At 38.4% G+C, this 19,967-nt stretch overlaps 1 protein-coding gene across 3 annotated transcripts in view; it reads right to left on the bottom strand.

The window, feature by feature from the left end:
* Nucleotides 1-12,296, bottom strand: part of erbin (erbb2 interacting protein) — a 65,569-nt gene extending 53,273 nt beyond the window's left edge. The window contains exons 1-5 of one of the 3 annotated variants that reach the window (XM_036595711.1): nt 12,003-12,296; nt 9,452-9,569; nt 3,415-3,493; nt 2,644-2,733; nt 14-70 (exon numbers count right to left, since the gene is read on the bottom strand). In XM_036595711.1, coding sequence (XP_036451604.1) covers nt 14-70; nt 2,644-2,733; nt 3,415-3,493; nt 9,452-9,569; nt 12,003-12,191 — 533 coding nt within the window. In that variant the 5' untranslated portion in view covers nt 12,192-12,296. The remainder of the gene's footprint in view (nt 1-13; nt 71-2,643; nt 2,734-3,414; nt 3,494-9,451; nt 9,570-12,002) is intronic. The other 2 variants (XM_036595712.1, XM_036595713.1) reach the window with 2 other exon arrangements.
* Between the last annotated feature and the right edge of the window lie 7,671 nt (nt 12,297-19,967).

Below are 19,967 nucleotides of genomic sequence, written 5' to 3'. Positions count from 1 at the left end.
GTGCTGGACTTACTTTGGCAGCATCTTTAACTGGTTCTCCCGAAGCTCCAGGATCTGCAGTTTGGTTAGCCTAAGAACAGAAAAAGAGAAATTAAATTAATTAAATGAATTAAAAAGGAGAAATAAAAATTATTCAATACTCAGGTCAATAGAATTGCCAACTAAAGCAGAGCTTTTTAAATTTCTGTGTAATTAAATGGTTAAAATATAAACAAATTCAGAGTGGTTTGATGTGAAATGCTTTGTTCTAAAGAAACCTATAGACAGAACTGTTCACAGCGGTTGCGATAGGAATCAGACCCACAGTGTTGAATGCCTCATCACAAAGCTGGTATGCAAAATGGTTATGACTATGTTGCTTGATTTCTATGACATCATTTTACAGAAGTTTTGAAATAAGGTTTTGGCCTAAAACGTTTTTTTTTTTAACCCATTCTGGGTGGAGAAGTACATGGAGGGTGCTGTAAAGCAAAAAAGGCACTACTTTAAATCACGATTTTAAAGGTAGGTTCACTGGTCATTTTGTATAGTAAATAAAATATATCTCTGGTGAAGACATTGCAACCCCTGGTTCCTATCACCAACGTTGTAAAGAAAATCTGAATCTATTAGTTTCTCTACAAATGCACATTTCACATCAAGCCACTCTGAATGGCTGTTTACATCACAATGAATTTTTAAAAATTTGGTGGAATTCTCCTTTAAGCTTTTTATCTATTAATATACATCACCATATAATATACTCAGGACATACATAAACCCCTAGTACACACCTCAATTCATCATTTTAACATAATCTGGTATACCCTTACACTCATGTAGGAACAAAACATCTAATCATGTCCGAGACCTTTCCAGAATTTGTATTTACATAATTTATATTAAAACCATTCATGATCTAAATTCACTACATTGAGCAAAAACTGCCTTAAAAACACCCACAGCCACTTGATAAAGGTTACACTGCACATGTACTTTCATCCACTGTATCTGAGCATTTGTGTTGTCAGTGTGTGAACTCTGACATGAGGAGGGAACAGAGACTGACACTGTGGGAGTACAGTAAAAGGAATGATCTAATCTTACATATATGTGCATGTTCATCTGAGTATGTATGTATTTATGTACACCGAGTCTTCTGATTAATGACCTTTCATCAGAGCGCCTGAGCTTCTGCAGGATGGAGAACTTCCTGCTGCTACAGACACGATAAGAGTTCATGGAATGCTCGCTTACGTCTGAAGATGAACTTTCTGGATCTCAGTGTAACAGCTTGTGCAATTCAACTTCTCAACAGGCTGATACCAACACCCAAGAAAACCAAGATCCACCTCCTGTGAGAGACGGCAACTGTTGACTCAATGCTTCTTAAATGCTAGCCTCCAGGATTATCTCATTGCTCTCTAGAGATGGGGTCTGAATACTGCAGGGTTTTATCACTCGACTGATTAACTTACTGATCGATTGTGAGAGTAAGTGTGTGGCTGTGTTTGTTTTTGTACGCTTTCAGGACAGAAACAGCCTAACACTGTAATAAAACAAGAGAAAACCTTCAGAGTTTATAAAGTGCTTCTTACAAAGATGTTTAATTTTTTTGTAAAGTGAAAGATCAGAACCATTTCTTTTTGGTTGCAAAAGTTAATGTCGTAATTTTTTTTATTTCATATATCATGGCTGTCAGAAATGAACCATCTTTCTCTTTGTTGATTTTTATCATTATTAATATTATTTATTTATTTTTACAGAATTTTAAAATGCAAGTTAGCCTTTAGAATGTGTTTCATGGTGAATGGAGCAATAGAAATACTACAAAATAACTTGGAACCAAATCTTTCTGGAGATGTGTTCTGTTATACCAATGTTATAAACAGTCATGTGCAAAGGTTTGAAACTAACATGTCTTCTACAGTGAACACACAAATGATTTTTTTTAGTGCACGGCTTCTATTTACTTGCTGAGATTAACACAAAATAATAAACAAAAAAATAAAATTAAAAATGTGCCATAGCTTTTGCACAGGCCAGATTTTTTGCCCAATATGTAAAATGTCATTTGAGCAGGGGTGCTCAAACTTTTGCATTCAACTGTAAATTATTATTACATAGGCATTTACAAGCAGTACTACACAAAAGTCTTAGGCAGAAATGAAAATTGTTTATAACTCGTAACATTGGAATAAATATAAATTAATAATAAGTACCATAAATATACAAGAATGACTTACATTTTTAAAAAGTTATGCATATATTTTTAGGCATATACAGTTAGAGAAACACGTCTGTTTCTTGACTTCTCGCTGTTCTCCAGCCACCGTATAGATTTGTTAACATATATATAAAATATAATATAAAAGGTGCTGTGGACTGGATTAAAGAGTATGTGTGTGCAGAGGTGTAAAATTCAGGTCCAGAAAGTAAAAATCCTTCCCCATGATTTTTGTTCCAACAGCCTGGCTTCTCTAGTTAGATCAAACCACCAGCCGAGCTGTCCAGGCAGTTGGAACAAAATCCTGGGAAGGATTTTTACTTTCTGGACATGAATTTTACACCTCTGTGTGTGTGTGTGTGTGTGTGTGCGTGCGTTTGTGTTTAAAAAACTAAAGTATGATCCCATGTGTAGAAACGAGCAGGTGTGCGTCTGACCTGCCGAAGCTGGCTGGAAGGAACTCGAGGAAGGCGTCATTCAGGTAGAGCTGTGTCAGACTGAGGAGCTGCGTGAATCCTTCAGGGAGTCTGCATAATCAACAATAATCAATGTTGTGATTCAGACCAACGAAAGCAAACTAATACATTATACATCCAAAGCAGCTTGATTTAAGTACTGCTTGCTCTAGGCCATTTAACTTGCTTTAGTATTTAATATCAATGCTTATAACAAAGGTAACCATTTCTCACTTGATTATTTCAAAAACGCTTCTGTTTATTCAGATATCCAAACATCTCATGATTGCAAAAATTGCAATATTTAAGTATGTTATCTGTAAAACTTATTTTCACTTAGAAAATCAACAAAACAATTTTACCAGGAGTGTTCAAACTTTTATGTATGACTCTATATTCCAATTAAAGGTGCTATGGACTGGATTTCTAGGTATGGATTAAGCTTGGACTAAATTGTACAAAATACAAAACATTTTAATCTAGACCTAGGCTTTATTTTGGAACCCTACGGGGGTGGTTCTCCTGGACAGGGATTAAACCTAGTCCTTCATTAATCTTTCAGTGAACAACTTCTATTTAGAATGCTGTGTAGTCTAGTACTAACCTTGATTCTTGTCCAGGAAACTATTCTAAGCATGTTATATCTCCAATAACAAACAGTGCTCTCATTTAATACATTATTTACACATGCTGACTGACCCTAAAAGCTTTATAAATCTATCTTATGTTAAGCAGAGGGTGGAAGACACTCACTTTGAAATGGGATTCACACTCGCTTCAACAATTGCAAGGACTTTGCAGTTCTTAATGTTTTCTGGAAACTCCTGTATGCCTGAAATGAATCAAACACACAGTGTACTTTAGTCATTTGTGTCACATTATTAACATTTTGTTTGTGTGCTGATGTCTTTACACTGTATAAATATATAAATAAAGGTGTAGTATGTGGAATTTCTGACATTATCATGCTTTATTTTGTTCTGCTACTCCTGCACCAGAACCTACCCTTCAAGACAACCCTAATTAGTGAATTAAGTCAATTTAAGGTGCACCCACTGCTGACATAGGTATCACACAGCTTGTGTAATCTCCACTCCAACAACAGAATGGGATGCTCTGGAGCCTTAAAAGGTTAGTATTGTGTAGCAGGAAACACCTTTGCCCTTCACGCTGTAGATGGAGGTGCAATTCTCTGGAGCAACGTCACTCCATCCAAAACCTTTGGGATCAGCTGAAACATCCAGAACCGATCTTCCAACATCAGTACCTGACACCACTAATGCTCTTGTGGCTGAATGCAATCAAATCCTCACAGCAGTCTAGTGTGAACACTTCACAGAAGAGTAGAGGCTGTTACTGCAGCAAGTGGACAAACTCCCTATTAAAACCCTTCATTTCAGAAATAACACTGGATGTACAGGTGTTTTACCATTTTTGCACCCACATTTATCTTTAGGGGTCAATACAAATATCGATTTATCCCTCTATCCTCAGTAGGGGTTCCTGAAAAACTCGATTCTTAGATGCATCGCGATGCAGACGTGAACAATTCTGAATCGATTCACCAATGTCAAAAATCGATTTTCCTAAATATTTAATTTATAACGTAATGTGGACGGAACGCAAAGGGCGGAACTTGGTGGAAAAGTGGGTAAGTGTAGCGCCCGGACAGTCTGTGGCGGCACATAAACACAACTGGATGAGCGAGAAATCCGACCGGCTCCCTTTGCATTAAAGCCAGGTTAGTTCAGGAGTCACAACACAAATGAGCCATTTTGTCCTTTCAACAAAAATCAAACCACCTAGGGAGCCACAACATTTAATGTCCAGTATGTGATAATGTCCTAGTTTAGGCTAAAAAAATATAAACGAAAACGCGGACTTACTCTGCTCTGCTTTAAGCTTTAGCTATAGCCGCTTCTCTTCCAACTCCGCCAGAAAACTTTTCCTCAAAAGTTGAATAGTTTCTTGTAAAATGTCTCTCAGCGTTCCGCTGTTTTACGAGGCTGAAGTCGCTTCTCATTCTCCAGCTTCTTGCTGAACTTTCCCGTTCCACCTTAAATTCTGACCGAGGCGCCGAATGTAAATGCAGCACCATTTAAGGTGGAACGGGAAAATTAGAAAGAGAAGCGACTTCATCTTCGCAACATTTTAGTGTTTGACAGTCTCTCGTTGCAGATTTAACGCACCAGGAAACCAACTGCGCTGCTTATAAATGCGTCCATTCATCTCCAAATGTTCGTCTGTCTTTCTCTTTTCCTTTTTCGTTCGCTACTAGCCAGGCGAAACCTCGTTGCTAGGTGACCTGGAGTCTGCACGACAGTTCTCAGTCGGTGCGAAACAGGGCTTTCGCGCACCCAACAACCCCCCGCCCCGCCCCCCCCACCAACACGAGACCAAAACCGAAGTTATAAAATCACTAAAAAAATTGGGTAGGACGGCTATAATGTGCTGCGTGGTCATCCATTACCACTGGATCTTATTTCACCGTAACAGCGCATTTTATCACAGATAAGTGGCAGTAGCTTCTCCAAACAAGAGCAGTGAATGAGAGCCTTCTAGTTCACTTGCCACATCACTTCCATTTGTTTTATTAATAAAAGATACTGGACGTAAATTCATTATGGATCATTGCAAATACTTTGCTTTAAAACTACCAAGTCCTCAGATGCATCGATAATCGTTTTATAATCACATTGCAGCCCTCTGAATCGTAATCGAATCGAAAGGTGCCTAGAGATTCCCACACCTAATCCTCAGTGTAAAATGTCTGAAGGCTGCACTGAGTCAATAGATTTAGCAAAACTGTTTTTTAGATGTAAAGAGAAACCAAATGACTTCTGCAGTTTATTTGCGTTTAAGGTGCGTTAGTGCTACACTGCACATTTCCTCTTTCTCCGACCGCAGGCCTTTCGCTCTAAAATTAAAGTTATGGTAACATCCTCACACAGACGCAGACGCATGCAGCGAGTAACCACAGGTGAGAATATGCTACCCAAATGCGAGCAGACACTCGCACATCAGCGCTGACCGAGCATCTGAGCTGTCGTCAGAGAGAACATCCTGACCCTGAGGAGCATTAGACTCAGGAGTTTATTTTACTGCTCCTTATGTTTTGACTTCCTCCCACTTAAGAGGGCACTCAATGACTAAACAGAGAGAGAGAGAGAGAGAGACAGACACACACACACACACACACACACACACACACACACACACACACACACACACAGAGAGAGAGAGAGAGAGAGAGAGAGAGAGAGAGAGAGAGAGAGAGAGAGAGAGAGAGAGGACAGAAGATAAAAGAAAAAAGAAGAAGAGAGAGAAAGAAAGAAAGAAAGATTTACAGTGAAACTAAATATATTGAAGACCCTATAGGTCATATTAGGCAACAGGAGGCCTAATCTAATGCTTTAAACTCTGCTGGAGAAAACAAACATCAAGCATATCAGTCACATCATCGCATATACAGTACCAGTCAATAATGATCCACTGATTCATGCTTAAATGCTCAAAATGTCTAACAAATATTTTTATAATGCAAGTCATTTTCAATAAGCAATGTGTATGTAAAGCTGCACCAAGGCAAAATGGGGTACTTTGATAAAAATAAAAACAGAAGTCTTGATATATTCACTATTATTTAAAATGTAGAACATTGTAAAAATACTAAAACTCTTAACTATTGCAAGTAAGTGTCTCCAAACTTTTGAGTGGCACACTGACAGCACTTTTACACCAGACAACAGTTACACTTATGTTACGCTTACTAATCTGAAACAGGAACTCTCTGTACCCTGGTGGAGCGCCTGTGTCCATTTCCCATCGTACAACAGTACTCACAAGAGCAGGCGCGGCTCTCTAGAGATTGTGTAGTGGTGACACGATTTCCTACTCAACAAAGGAGAAGTTCTCATTAAGCTTTTACTCAGCATTTAATCATTGATGCCCAACACCACTGTTATCCGAATCATCTCCTGCTTCTGTCCTCTTAACTCGTCCCACTATTTATGAAATATCGGCAACAAACCAACTAAGGAATGTTCGGTCTGATCAGGAGTGGTGTGCTATTACATGTTTTGATTGGATATACAGTTACCTCATAGGAATGAGCAGCATAACTATGTGGCCAAAAGTTTGTGCACCCCTTTCATATCACCATGATAGAAGTACCCCAAAAATACCCTACAAACCACATGGCATTGCAACCTCTTAGCAACATCTCAGCAAGAACCTGAGATGAAACAGGAGCTGCTTACCAACATCCTCACAACCACCTGGGATAACACGGGGATATCCTGGGATATTTAGCAACACTCTTACAACCACCTAAAATACCACAGTAACCAACTGGCATCACCTTAGCAACCACCTGGGAATTGAATAAGCTGTGCAATCACTTTTTTAGTCTACCATTTTTTTTTGTTTTTGCTGATTCAGTGACATGTAAATACACAGATACAATTATTATTAACTCATTTACTTCCAAATCTGGAATCTTTTTATTTCTTTTGGTCTTCACATTCTCTGAGCTTGCTTGAGGACAAATCTGAATCCGTTTCAAATCGATCAAACCATTTGGCTAAAACTAAGGTTAGCATGACTTTATCATAATAAATTCAATCTTTTTGCCACATGGGACTAATTCATTTAAATAAAACAACACAAAAGCCAAACTGATTGTAAATTTAAAGTATGAAAAAGACACAAAAGATTCTAATGATTCTAGTCCAAGGCACAGCAACAAAATCATTACTTTAGAACAATCAGAACAAGGCCTGTGTAATTTTTCCTTCATCATACAAAGTTTAGCTACTGGACATGAAAGAATTAAACTTAAGTTCTTCTATGGCATCGACACTGACCCTGTATATTCAAGAGTGTAATGCTGGAGCTGAGTGACACCTGGCAGCTCTTGAATCTCCTCCCCTGAATCCCAATCCACTCACTCAGCGCCACATACGACAGCACTCCATTCATTAGTGGGAGGTGAGAAACTCTGCATTGAGAATTTCTCTGAGGTGACTGGCAGGAAGTGACAGTGTAGAAAAGTGAGAGGACTGAGAGGAGAGTTCGGTGCAGGCTCAGGCCTGTTCAACACAAGCAGCTCCACATCAGAATCACAAATCTACAGCTGTGCGTGCATGGAAAAGTGATATCAACATTCCGATACCAGCTGATATCGTGAGATGTAACCTGAGAGGATTAATGAACGAACGCAGCAAAAAAGGCTCTGCTCACATATGGAAGTGTTACTGACTCTGTGACAATCGGACACGATTCACTTAAAACACTGTGTTGGTATATTCCCGCCAGGAATTTTTAAAACACACAATCACAACCACTTCCCCAACAAACGGAGCTAAACAGAGGTGGAAAAAGATGACATTTACTACCAAAGTCCATATATATCCATATATTTTACTCTGACTGAACAGAATAGCGAGGTATAAACATTGATAACGTGATTTTTTTTCGTAAAACAGGCTGTAGGGAGGCTGTATTGACCTACCGTGTACATCACCACTTGATTTAGCATTGCTTAGTTTCTCAGCATGTCTGCTCAGTACTTGGAGCCCAGCATGTTATTTTAAATGAAACAGCTTAATTTGAAATTGTTCATGGACAGAGCTGACTGTAGAGCCTGCGTTTCACACAGCATGAACGGAGCGTTTTCGTACAGTGTGAATTTAGAAATTGTTGGCTTTGTCTGCACATGACTGTTTAAATGTACAAACTCACCGAAGAACAAGATTCCTAAAATCGCACAGTGTATGTCTGGTTTAGAGGACTATAGCTACAGCTTAACCAGCCAAAGAAAAGACTCAGAGAAGACAAACTCCACAAGTGAGCTCCTCGGATGCGCTAGCCTCAGATGTAACTGTACTACAGAGGCTGTTGTTGAAGGACACAGCTGAGGAACAAAACTACAGCTTTACAGAAGTGATTTTCTGACATGGAACAAAACTCGCTCTTCTCCACTGCAGTGCTACTCAATCCAAGGTAGCGTATAATACAGCATAGCTAGCTAATGCACTTCATTTAAAATCAGATAGACTTTAATGATTTTACTTATTTTCACTAGCAACTACTTAACTCTAAATAGGTTAACTTAGTATGGCATCAGTCATCAGCGAGTACAAAAAAATTTACTTGTACTGAAAAAAAATTTATCAATGTATCCCTAGTCTGAAGTTCACTTATTTTTGTTTTACACTGGAGCTGCAAGGCTAAGTAAAGGAAGTTTATAGCCCACCAATTATAAACATTGCAAACGAAATTATCAGTTCCATCAAACTGCATCAAGTACTTCAGTAAACAAATCTCAAATTGTCTTGCTTGTGTGCTTTCTGACACTATGACACTTATCTATAAAAAAAAAAGGACAAAAGTACAGACAAAAAAAACAAGATTCATGACTGTTAGATGTGCAATGCACTTTTGTTCATTTTTACAAACTACAACTACAAACTTTGAACAACAAACAGGTCATGGCTGATCAGTTACATTTGGGCTAAGGGGAAATTGAAAAAAACTGTCTCTTTAATCTCTCCAGAAGTGACAGACACTTAATATTGTGCTAATTCTGTAGAGCGCTGATAAACAGATAAATCAACAACAAAAAGCACTGTTTTTCTACTCAACCTTGATCATCTTGATTTGTGTTACTGAACACACCCAGAGATATCAGGCTGTTCAAGGACTGAATAATTAAACAGAGTAACAAGACACAGATATAAGATTTAAACTTAGGAAAGAGAGGTAAAATTGGCCTTTTTTTTTGGCTTACTGTTCTTGCTGATGTCCAGCTCCCTGAGATTGATGAGGTTAGCGATGGCCGGCGGCAGCACGGTGAGGTCGTTGTCTGGCAGACTCAGTCGGTGCAGTAACTGGCAGTTAAAGAGTTGCTGTGGAAAAAAAAAAGAAATAAAAGAAAGAAAGAACAAAAGAAAGAACAAAAGAAAGAAAGAAAGAAAGAAAAGAAAAAGATTACTTCAGACTGATGGTTTATTGCACTGTCCAGTGAGTCACAGTTCCACCCATGGCTACTAATCATTACTGGACTTAAAGATAAAATCGAGACACAATCAGGTTTAGAGGCTTAATGAGGACTTAATGGATTTTCATGGGTCCAAACCCAGTTAAGTGTCTATATTGTGGACAGTGACTCAGTGTCATAAATGGTAATTTGTAAGGAATGTTATTATACAGGGGTATTAACAGCATGTTCTCAGTACGTGGATGTACTGATTTAAACTGTTTATCAGGATGCTGCAACAGGCAGTAACTGGAAAATCCGAACTAAGCACTTTGGCATGGACCAAACCCACAACCGCAGTAAACCTTCAGTGGTACCATGGTGATGATACTGCAATACTGCAGTTTCAATATTATTATGATCACTACAAGAGCAGCCATATACGCGAGACAGCCTGATGGTACTGGAATGAAGTGTTGCTCGACTTGCACAGTATGTACGTCTTGTTTGATTATTATTAAATTGACTTAACAGTCTAATGAGCTGTGAAAGAGTCTCAGGAGGCATGTTGCATAATTCTGAATTCATGCAATAGATACAACAATCCACAACCAGTAACCATCTGAATGGAATAAAAAACACGGTCATATGAAATTTGCTTTGAGCTGAACTTCTGTCAAAAGGAACCATCTTCAAAAAATAAATTTTTTAAAAATCGAATGTGCCCATTGTTAGCTTAACCACAAAAACAAGTATTTAGAAGCTACTGCACATGTGAAGTGGCTAAAAATAATGATTTCCTGCCATTTACTGCTCACAATTACCTGATATAACATTAAGGTCCTAACTGCTGAAGTCCAAAGCTAACAGTGGCTATATAAAGTTAATATAATATTTAATTAAGTGTGTAATTTTACAACCATTTTCTGGTGACAGTTTTCACAATGCAATGTAAATGATGTAATTTTTCAGGATTTAACTGTTCAGCAGGCATGTGATAAAGTATCTGTGTAATTTCTCTAAATTCCCACAGATACAATGAACTGAAAAGTCACAGCTAAGATGCTCCCATCAGTGATACATTATGCACTCAATAAAAATAACAACACAGAGCACTGCTGGGTCTATCAGTAAGTTTTGTTATACCATTAGAATGACATGGTTTAGAACACGACTACTATTACTGAGGGAGCTTCGGATTCAGCCAATTATTTTGAAGATCTGTACATTTTTAGTTGATGCAATCATTAAAATCACAAACTTCATTGGTAATCACTTTAGAAGCTCCACAAGTGAAACTAATGCAGCGCAAACAGGGCTAAAGATCATCGGTAGGCTCATGTTTAAACACACTAATATATTGTGAATAAACTCTTAGAGATACCTAAAATGAGGCAATCACAGCTGCATCCATATTTATGAACTAGTATATTAATTACAGATCGAGAAGCCTCTCATTTGACATTTGCAGCAGCTTTGAGGACGCCACAGCAAGTAATGTAGTAGCACCACAGAGAAACCTGTTTAAACCAGACAAAATACACACACTCCTGTTTCTGGTCATAAACCTGTTTACTTGTTAAGCTAACTACTTTGTAACTTTGGTATGGTTTGGCTTGGTTAAAAAAATCAATTTACAGCTTATAAATCGCTTCTTGTTCAAATGGGTAAATCTTACAGCGTTAAGTTAGCTTATATGCTTCTGTTACTGCAGCCTACTGTTAGGCTCAGAAATCTAAAATTTTCTTTTAAATTTGTAACAATTTATGGAAAGTCAGTCAGTTTAGTCCAAATGGATGTTCTCAAAAAAAAAATATGGAAGGCATGAACACAGCCAAATAAATAAATAAATAAATAAATAGCTATGGAATGTTTTGAAAGGAGACAGCATATGACATAGACAACATTTTAAAATAAGACTGAAAGAAGACACTTATTAAAACACAGATTATGACACAACAAAAGTTTGGGCACCTCAGGACAAATGATAATTTGTTGATTTTCTGAGTGAAAAGTTAACAGATCTTGTTCAAATAACACACTTCTAATACATATTTTAATGCATAATTACTTTTTATTTGCTGAATATTGATAAAAACGTTTTATTTTTTATGTTCTATTTTCTTCCAACATACTAAACTTGAGTTACAATTAGCAGATTATACATTCTCTGTAGCAGGATGTGTTTTTTTCTTTTAGCAAATCAACAAAGCATTAATTTGACTAGAGGTGCTCAAACTTTTGCATACGATTGTAGGATTTCCTTTTGTGCATCTTAAAACCACGAACAGTGTTTTGTCTCGCATTTAAAATGTCCAACTATCGTCGATTCATCATACTACCAACAAACTGGCACACATACTTTAGGTAGCTCCTCAATCTGGTTGGCATCCAGGTAGAGCTCCTCCAGCGTCTTCTCGAAACTGAAGATCTCTTTGGGCACCTGCTCCAGACTGCAGTGGGAGTAGTCCAGCGACGTGACCGTTTCCTCCTCCCCCCTCAGACACCGGCATGGCACCAGCCGCACCAACAAACTCCGCTTAGAGCTCATCCTCCCACACACACGCACTCATACACACACCCACACACACACACACACACACACACCCACACACACACACACACACACACACACACGGACCTCAGACACTGTAAAAGAGAGAGAGAGGAGGAGAGACACAAATCAATATTGAGCAGTCATAGTGGACTAATAATAAAAGTATAACTATAAACTCTCTGTGGATGTTGCTAATGGGGCTCTTTGTATTTTAGTATTTTATTGGAGCTGCACAATATATTGTTTGTTAACCGTTATCGAGATGTTCGTGTTAGCAATACTGATACTGCTCAATATGCAAATGAGACTAACAAATCACTAGGGGTGAAATGACACCAGTATATTTAGGTTTGATGCAATTTTTGATATTACAGCCTCATACACCTGTGGTCAAACTGCATGTTTTGTTGATAAATGACCACATCCTCTACAGCAATCACACTTCTGCATGTTTTAAATGCACACTTAATGTTCATTTGCTGAATTTACATATTGGGAACAAAAATCATAAAATGTGGCTTGGGCAAAGGTTATGTTATATGGCAAAAATTACTATGCTCTAAAATTTGTAGAAAAGTACCATATTTAAACTTGTTCTTATGATGTGTTAACTTGTTTTTATATGTAATGCTGATAATGGTAAAATAATAGTAAATAATACGTTTTCTTTGGGAACTATTTTGCCTTTCAACGCCCTGCATGTACCTCACCACAATGTATGCATTTAAAAAATACATTTTAGGCCAAAACAACATTTCTACTGTAAAAAATGTCTCAGTCAAAAAGGCATCAGGCAGCATATTTGTAATCGTTACGCATAATAACTTTCTATGAAGGAGCTTTTAGAGGCACTGAACAATTGAGACGCTGGGTTCCTATCACCACCACCACTGTGAATAATTCTGATGCAGTAAGATTCTCTAGAACAGAGCATTTCACATTAAATCACTCTGAATTACTTTGTGTACATCTTAATGACTAAATTCTTAAAAAAACTTAGAAAATTGGTGGAATTACCCTTTAGCTACATTACAGCAATACAGGCACTGGAACTAATAAACCTGAACAAAAAATAGAGTGCGTTTACATGCACTCAATAATCCGATCATAATCATATTTCTGCAGTTATCTGATTATTCAAATGGTCATGTAAACACCGCACTCTACAAATCCAATTAAGAAATCTGTTATAGAGAGCTGGATTTTAGCTCAATAATTGGGATTTCTCAGTGCATGTAAACTCTTACTCTGATTTCTTTCAGATTTCTCAGACTGCGCATGTGCAAAAACAGACCGGAAATAAGCAAGCAGAGTTGTCGTGAGATGGCAGCAAAACACTTTTTTGAGCGGCGCTGAAACTGACTACATGTGTGACAAAATGAAGGATTAAAATATTCTTCTAGAATATGTATGTTCATATTTTCAGGTAAAGTGGCGCAATGTTTTTTTGAAAAGCTGCGGAATGAAGTTTGAGTTTACGTTACGTTTACGTCACGTCTTCTTCTGTGAGTTTATTGGCTGGTTGCAAAGCAGAAATCCAATTTTTGTCTAATTCAAGCAGATCCAGAGTTTCCCCATTGTCTGATTACTCAAGTGCATGTAAATGCACTCATTGGATTACTGACTGATTTTCTGCAGTTATTGGATTATTAAGTGCTTATAAACAATGGTTATGGTTGAAATGAAGATTTGAAATGTACTCAGACCTCACCTTTACTTTGAAAATTACATTCACAACACACAAAAAAGAGAAATGATGAGAAAAATAACAAGTAATGAACAGAAACCACAACCACAATCATGCATAACTGGGTAACTTCACCACCAGTACCACAGTATTTACATTGTCTATATATATATATGTATTGAGTTTCTACTGAAATGAGTCAAAGAACCCTTTTTAGTGTTATAAACAGGAGTATACTGTAAATGTAAAATTCTCAAACAATATCATCAGTTAGTTATTGAAAAATATTTAGCCCCTTAAAATAGATACTAGCTAAAAAACCTTCCTAATGGCCAGGTCCTAATATGAGTATATAAACAGAACTTAAATGCCTACCATGCAAGTCCCTTAGCAGAATAAGCCCAAAACAACTCACGTTCACTTTTTCAAATGTTGCAAAAGTGTTATTTTATATGTTCTTCACAGAAAATGAGCAAAGGCCAAGGAATCTAAGGTTGAAATACTAATAATAATGAATCGCATCTTTTGTTAAACATTGAAAACAACACACCCCACAAAGGTTAACCATGTACTATCATAGCTTCCCCAGTTCTTTTTAATATACTGTAAGGTATTTCACAATCACTATATCTAGCACAATATCTAGCAACACAGTCACAACACTGAATTTCATCCATATCATTCAGTTTAACACCAGAACGACCCATTTCAACACTGGTGGAGATAAAACTGGCAGAATACAGAAACGAACAGTCCTCCAGTCCAGTATCTGTCATACGGACAGGACGTCACTATTCTTTAACATTCACACCATGTACAAAAGCAGAGTGATAATTTAATGTCCACATAGAGTCCTTGAGGCTTATTGTTCACGCTTATTACATGGAGTGACAAGCGACACAAGCCTTTGCTATCAAATCAGTGGGAGTATTCAGCTGTCCAAGGTTTCAGAATAAAAACGCGTCAGTGCCGGCGAGTAACAAGTGCTGTCTGTGCACTTCTGCATATAAAGACAATCCCCCACCACAGACACTATAGATACAGCCATCAGCCTTTCGCCTGCGCTTGGCATCCGGCCGTGTGAAGGATGGCAGAGAGCACTCCAATCTGCATTTAGATGACTGTTGAGAACGGGTCCGCGGCTAACACAGCTCAGGATGATGCATGAGGCCGAAGCTAATCACCATTATCAACTGTTTACAAGGCTGCTGCCTCGGCAATGGAAAAACCATTAAAGCATAACAAAGCTGTTCATATTACCCACTACTCTTCAAAAGTTTGGAATCACCTGCCAGAAACAAAGTTTGTCATGTAATAATCCATTATAACTTTCATAATTGTGGATTTAACTATAACAAACTATTTGCCAAACGGCATTTTCAGATGTTTTATTCAATATTTCATAGCTGCTGTGAACAAGAAGTGCGTAAAATGGTATTTATAACACTGTAATTATCCAAATACATTAAGGTTTATGGCAAGCTATGTGTCTTGAGATTTGATCTCCGCTTTTGAAATATGATGATTCCAAATATCGATTTTATTATAACTTAATTCTCAATGCTTTACATGCGTTATTGGCTGAAATCATACTGGACAGAATGACAGGCACAATTCACTGCATTCTTTTGCAATGCCTTTCAAAACAAATGATTTGACCTGGGAGGTACAATGAGGGAGGTTATGTTTTCAAACAAAGAACATTTTGTGACTGCAGGTTGATGAGAACAGCTGGTGACTGTAGAACAACCAGTAGCAACCAGACCACTATATTTATGGGAAAACAGTTAAAGAAGGACTTGGAGGAATGTTGCTAACCACAAAATGCAAACAGTGAGCAAGTTATGCTAGAAAGAAAGCGGCTGTTTGCATCATCATTGAAAACTCTCTGGTGTCATCATATAAAACTATTCTCAGCTTTTGAGGAATGTAAAATTAGCTGTTTAAAGACTACCACATACCACAAAGCTGATGTAAACTAAATGGTTTTCAAAATCACTGTGTGGCTTTAAGAAAGAGTAGAAGCTGAAATCCCAGCTCCATCTGAAATCAGCCCAAGTCACACCTTTGAGATACTACACTGTGGCCTGGCTAGAGTAACACAGGCCTATGATGAGGAATCTAATAGAGGACCCAGTGTTTACTTATGGCTAATTTCCCAAACAGCTACAACAGGGGTAGCAAAGAAGGAAAAAAAAATGGTGCTCCAACTTGACACGACTATTTTTCTGAACAGCTTCTGTAAAAAACTCAGTGACTGTTTCCTTTCCTTTTTACCAACCACACAATTAATGGTCACACAATCAACAAAATGGACACAAATAGTCAAAAAAATGACCTACGGGCTCCAGAATGTTTTTTTTCACCTTTGCAATCTGGATGTTGCAGATGGTTGCTATATACGTGCGTACATGCGTATCCTGACCAAATGAGCTCATGATTCAGATGAGTTTTGTACCACTGTTCATCAGATATGATATGAATTCTACCATGCACGTTTCACTGTACAGAGAAAAGAACAGAGAACCAGTTGACTCAAAACAAAGCTGGTTCAGAACCCGTTCGGTTCCGCATTTTTTGGCCATTAAAAGGCCCATCCTTTCAGGTGCTGGTTCAGGATGAGGACAGTTGTTATTAGGACAGTCAGAATGTAACACTGAGAATGAGGCTCCATCAATGAGATCCTTGTGGAAAAAGTATGGAGAATGTGACCTTTCCTCCCCCTCAGAGACAGACAGGCACAAGCCAGTCCTCGCATTGGTGTATGTGTGTGTGTGGGGTACAAGGCCATCAGAAGACAATGAACAGTCAACCAGTGATTTCTTTTGACAGACATTTCAATAGTTATTCTCCTGAATAAAAACCCTTAGTGTTCCGTAGATAGCTGCTTATAAATGTAGGCATTCGCTGTACATACAGTACAAGTCTATGTAAAGCACTGCTAATGCTGCTTCTGTGCTTTATACTGAGTTCATGGTGAGACAGAATAGAGCCTCAGCTTACCAGACATAAACGCACACAGTGGGGGACGTTATACGCACACAGCAAGCAGAGGGAAACGGGTGTGCCTGCTTGCAAGGCCAGCTGATTTATGGAGAAGGTGGAGTCCCACTCAGGCTCCTAGGCTTCAAGTGATAGTTCACCAAAAAAAACGTACACAATTTCCCCTCTTGGTTCAAATGTAGTCGATCAGCCAAGACATGTCTGGTGTCTGAAGTTTGCTTCTTTAGTTTTGCACTGGAGCTACGAGGCTAATGTAGCTAAAAGAGTAACAGAACTCTGTGTCAGTTAAAAAGCCTCACAGCTAATGTAGGAAACGATTTGAGATGCCACGCATGTCTTGGCACTTTAAAGTCAACAGGAATAGGAAATCATTTCCAGCATATAATTTTTATTATCCCTGCCTGCTGGTGCATAGTGATGTAATCAAAACTTAGAAGACGTTTTCGAGACAGGCAAAAGTTATTACATTTTGATAGAAGGAATGGGAAAACGCGAACTTTGTCTTTTAAATGAGATATGACGTTTAATATAAGCTGAGACATTAACTAACAAGATCAAAAAGCTCAATTTTGATTTCACAGTGTGCGAAATTGGATCCTGTCTCCTGGCATCACTCAATAAAATCAGCCAATATCAAAGTTCTGGGGATTTAACGATATCAAGAAAATGCCAAAAAGGCACCGACATTAATTAGTGGTTTAATTATACTGTAATAAACAGTACAAAATGAGGATAATCACTTGGTTTTAATGAATTCAATGATCTCTTGAAATGAAACTTAAAATATACTAATAAATTTACAAAACACAACCAAAACATGTCAAATGTAAGCAAACCTATACCTTAACTGTAACATGTTAGGTCTTTAATTGAAGAGAATTTTAAAAAGTGAAATAAAAGTTAATTAACAGAAACATGAGTGCTGCTATGCTCTACCCTTGTCAAAACAATATTTGCAGTATTGCTTTCAGAAATGTAATAATTAAAAACTGTCAATCAAATCAGTAAGAAAAGCCCCATTTAACTAAAACTATAGGATTATTACGGCTGACGTTGTCAGCTATTTCATTTAGCTCCTTTAACAAAATTCATGGAAGACAATTTTCCTATCAGTTCAACCCTACTAAGCATTACGTGAGAATCATCAGCATGCATGTCTACCGAATACACAAGCTGAATTTCCGGTTCAACATAGACATGTAAATTACACGCATTTCCCTCTAACTAGTGTTCTGGAGAAGTGACTGAAGGATGAATTTATCACACTAAATGTCCTATTAGGACAAGCTGTACTGCTTCATATGAACGCAGCATGAGTGACTGCTGCTGTGTGGCTGTTTGAGTTACGGAACCCAACAGTCAAATAATAATCAACAGCACATGGAAACTGTCCCTGCTCTCAGACACACACTCACATGCACGCACACACACAGAGACCAGACCTCTTCCTGTAATCTCACAGCTGTCACCGTTTCGTAAGTACTTCTGCACAAAAGACAAAAGCAACTGTGCGCGCACACACACACACACACACACACACACACACACACACACACACACACACACGTATGTACATATGAAGGTGTATTTACTTTCTGTTCTGGAGACTTGCTTTCAGTTTTTCAAAGAAATCTACTGGCATATTTGTCCACACCTATAAAGTTGAGTCTGAGAAGTTAGTTGCATTTTCTGCAGTAGCTTGATTTTCAACTCTCTGTCAAAGATGTTTAGTGCTGTTTATCTGATTAGGACAGTGTTGGTGGTCTACCAGGTCGTGCAGGTGGTTGTTAAGAGTCCCATTTCCTCTCCATCTTTTAATTATTCTTAAACATTAGTTTTGGAAACTCTGTTTTTTTCGTTTGACTTTCTCCTGCTTTATGAATAACATGTACTTAATGGCCACTGGCTACTAAATACAGGAAGTGAAATCATTTGTGCATAGTTCTGCTACATGAAAAGCACTGGGTGGAGGAAATATTTAAAAAAATTCTAAAGTTTGTGTTTTGGAAATAAATTCTCAATTCACTGTCCATACATGCCTACTTAATGCTTGAAACAATTTCCTTAGACATGTAGATAAAACTTGTATATATTGAAAAATATGTACAACATCTTCAAAATTCTGGAAATACAGAGCGGTAGAGTCCAAATCTCCAGTAACACTACCAGTTTTTCATTCATCTCTTTTACTGGAACTCTCTACTGGTAAGAGACTCAATGTAAAAACGCAAAAGTGCTTGTTTTTGGGGGGGAAGTGGGGGTGAGAGAGAGAGAGAGAGAGAGAGAGAGAGAGAGAGAGAGAGAGGGAGAGAGGGAGAGACTGACTGACTGTGGGAGCGCTGTGAGAGACACGCTCAGACTGTGGGAGCATAATGCTCTGTGTGAGAGTTCTGTCCCTCTCTGCAACCGGAAAACCCATCGGATGACCCACAGCACTCTTGGGTCAGTGCTGTTGCCATAGTGATGGATGGCCTGGCAGAAAGTGCATGGCTGGGTTACAACAAGGCTGAGTGTAAGTCTGCTGCCAGCTGGAACATCCAAAGTGCCTCCCCTGGTCCAAACACTTACTCTGCTCTGAATACCTCCCCTGGTCCAAACACTTACCCTGTACTAAATACCTCCCCTGGTCCAAACACTTATCCTGCACTAAATACCTCCCCTGGTCCAAACACTTACCCTGCACTAAATACCTCCCCTGGTCCAAACACTTATCCTGCACTAAATACCTCCCCTGGTCCAAACACTTACCCTGCACTAAATACCTCCCCTGGTCCAAACACTTATCCTGCACTAAATACCTCCCCTGGTCCAAACACTTACCCTGCACTAAATACCTCCCCTGGTCCAAACACGTCATCTGCACTAAATACCTCCCCTGGTCCAAACATGTCGTCTGCACTAAATACCTCCCGCACTGAATACCTCGCCCGTTTTTTAACACCTCCTGTAGCCTAAGGACCTCCACTGAGCAAAATGTGTCTTTTGGTCAAACATGTCCAGTGGTCTAAATACCTCATATAACCCTCTAATCTCTTAGCTGGCTTGAGGAGCCATTTTACTACAACAACAACAACAACAAC

The sequence above is a fragment of the Colossoma macropomum genome, unplaced genomic scaffold, assembly GCF_904425465.1.
Source record: "Colossoma macropomum unplaced genomic scaffold, Colossoma_macropomum, whole genome shotgun sequence".
Classification (NCBI taxonomy): domain Eukaryota; kingdom Metazoa; phylum Chordata; class Actinopteri; order Characiformes; family Serrasalmidae; genus Colossoma; species Colossoma macropomum.
This window is presented reverse-complemented; position numbering and strand designations above follow the sequence as displayed.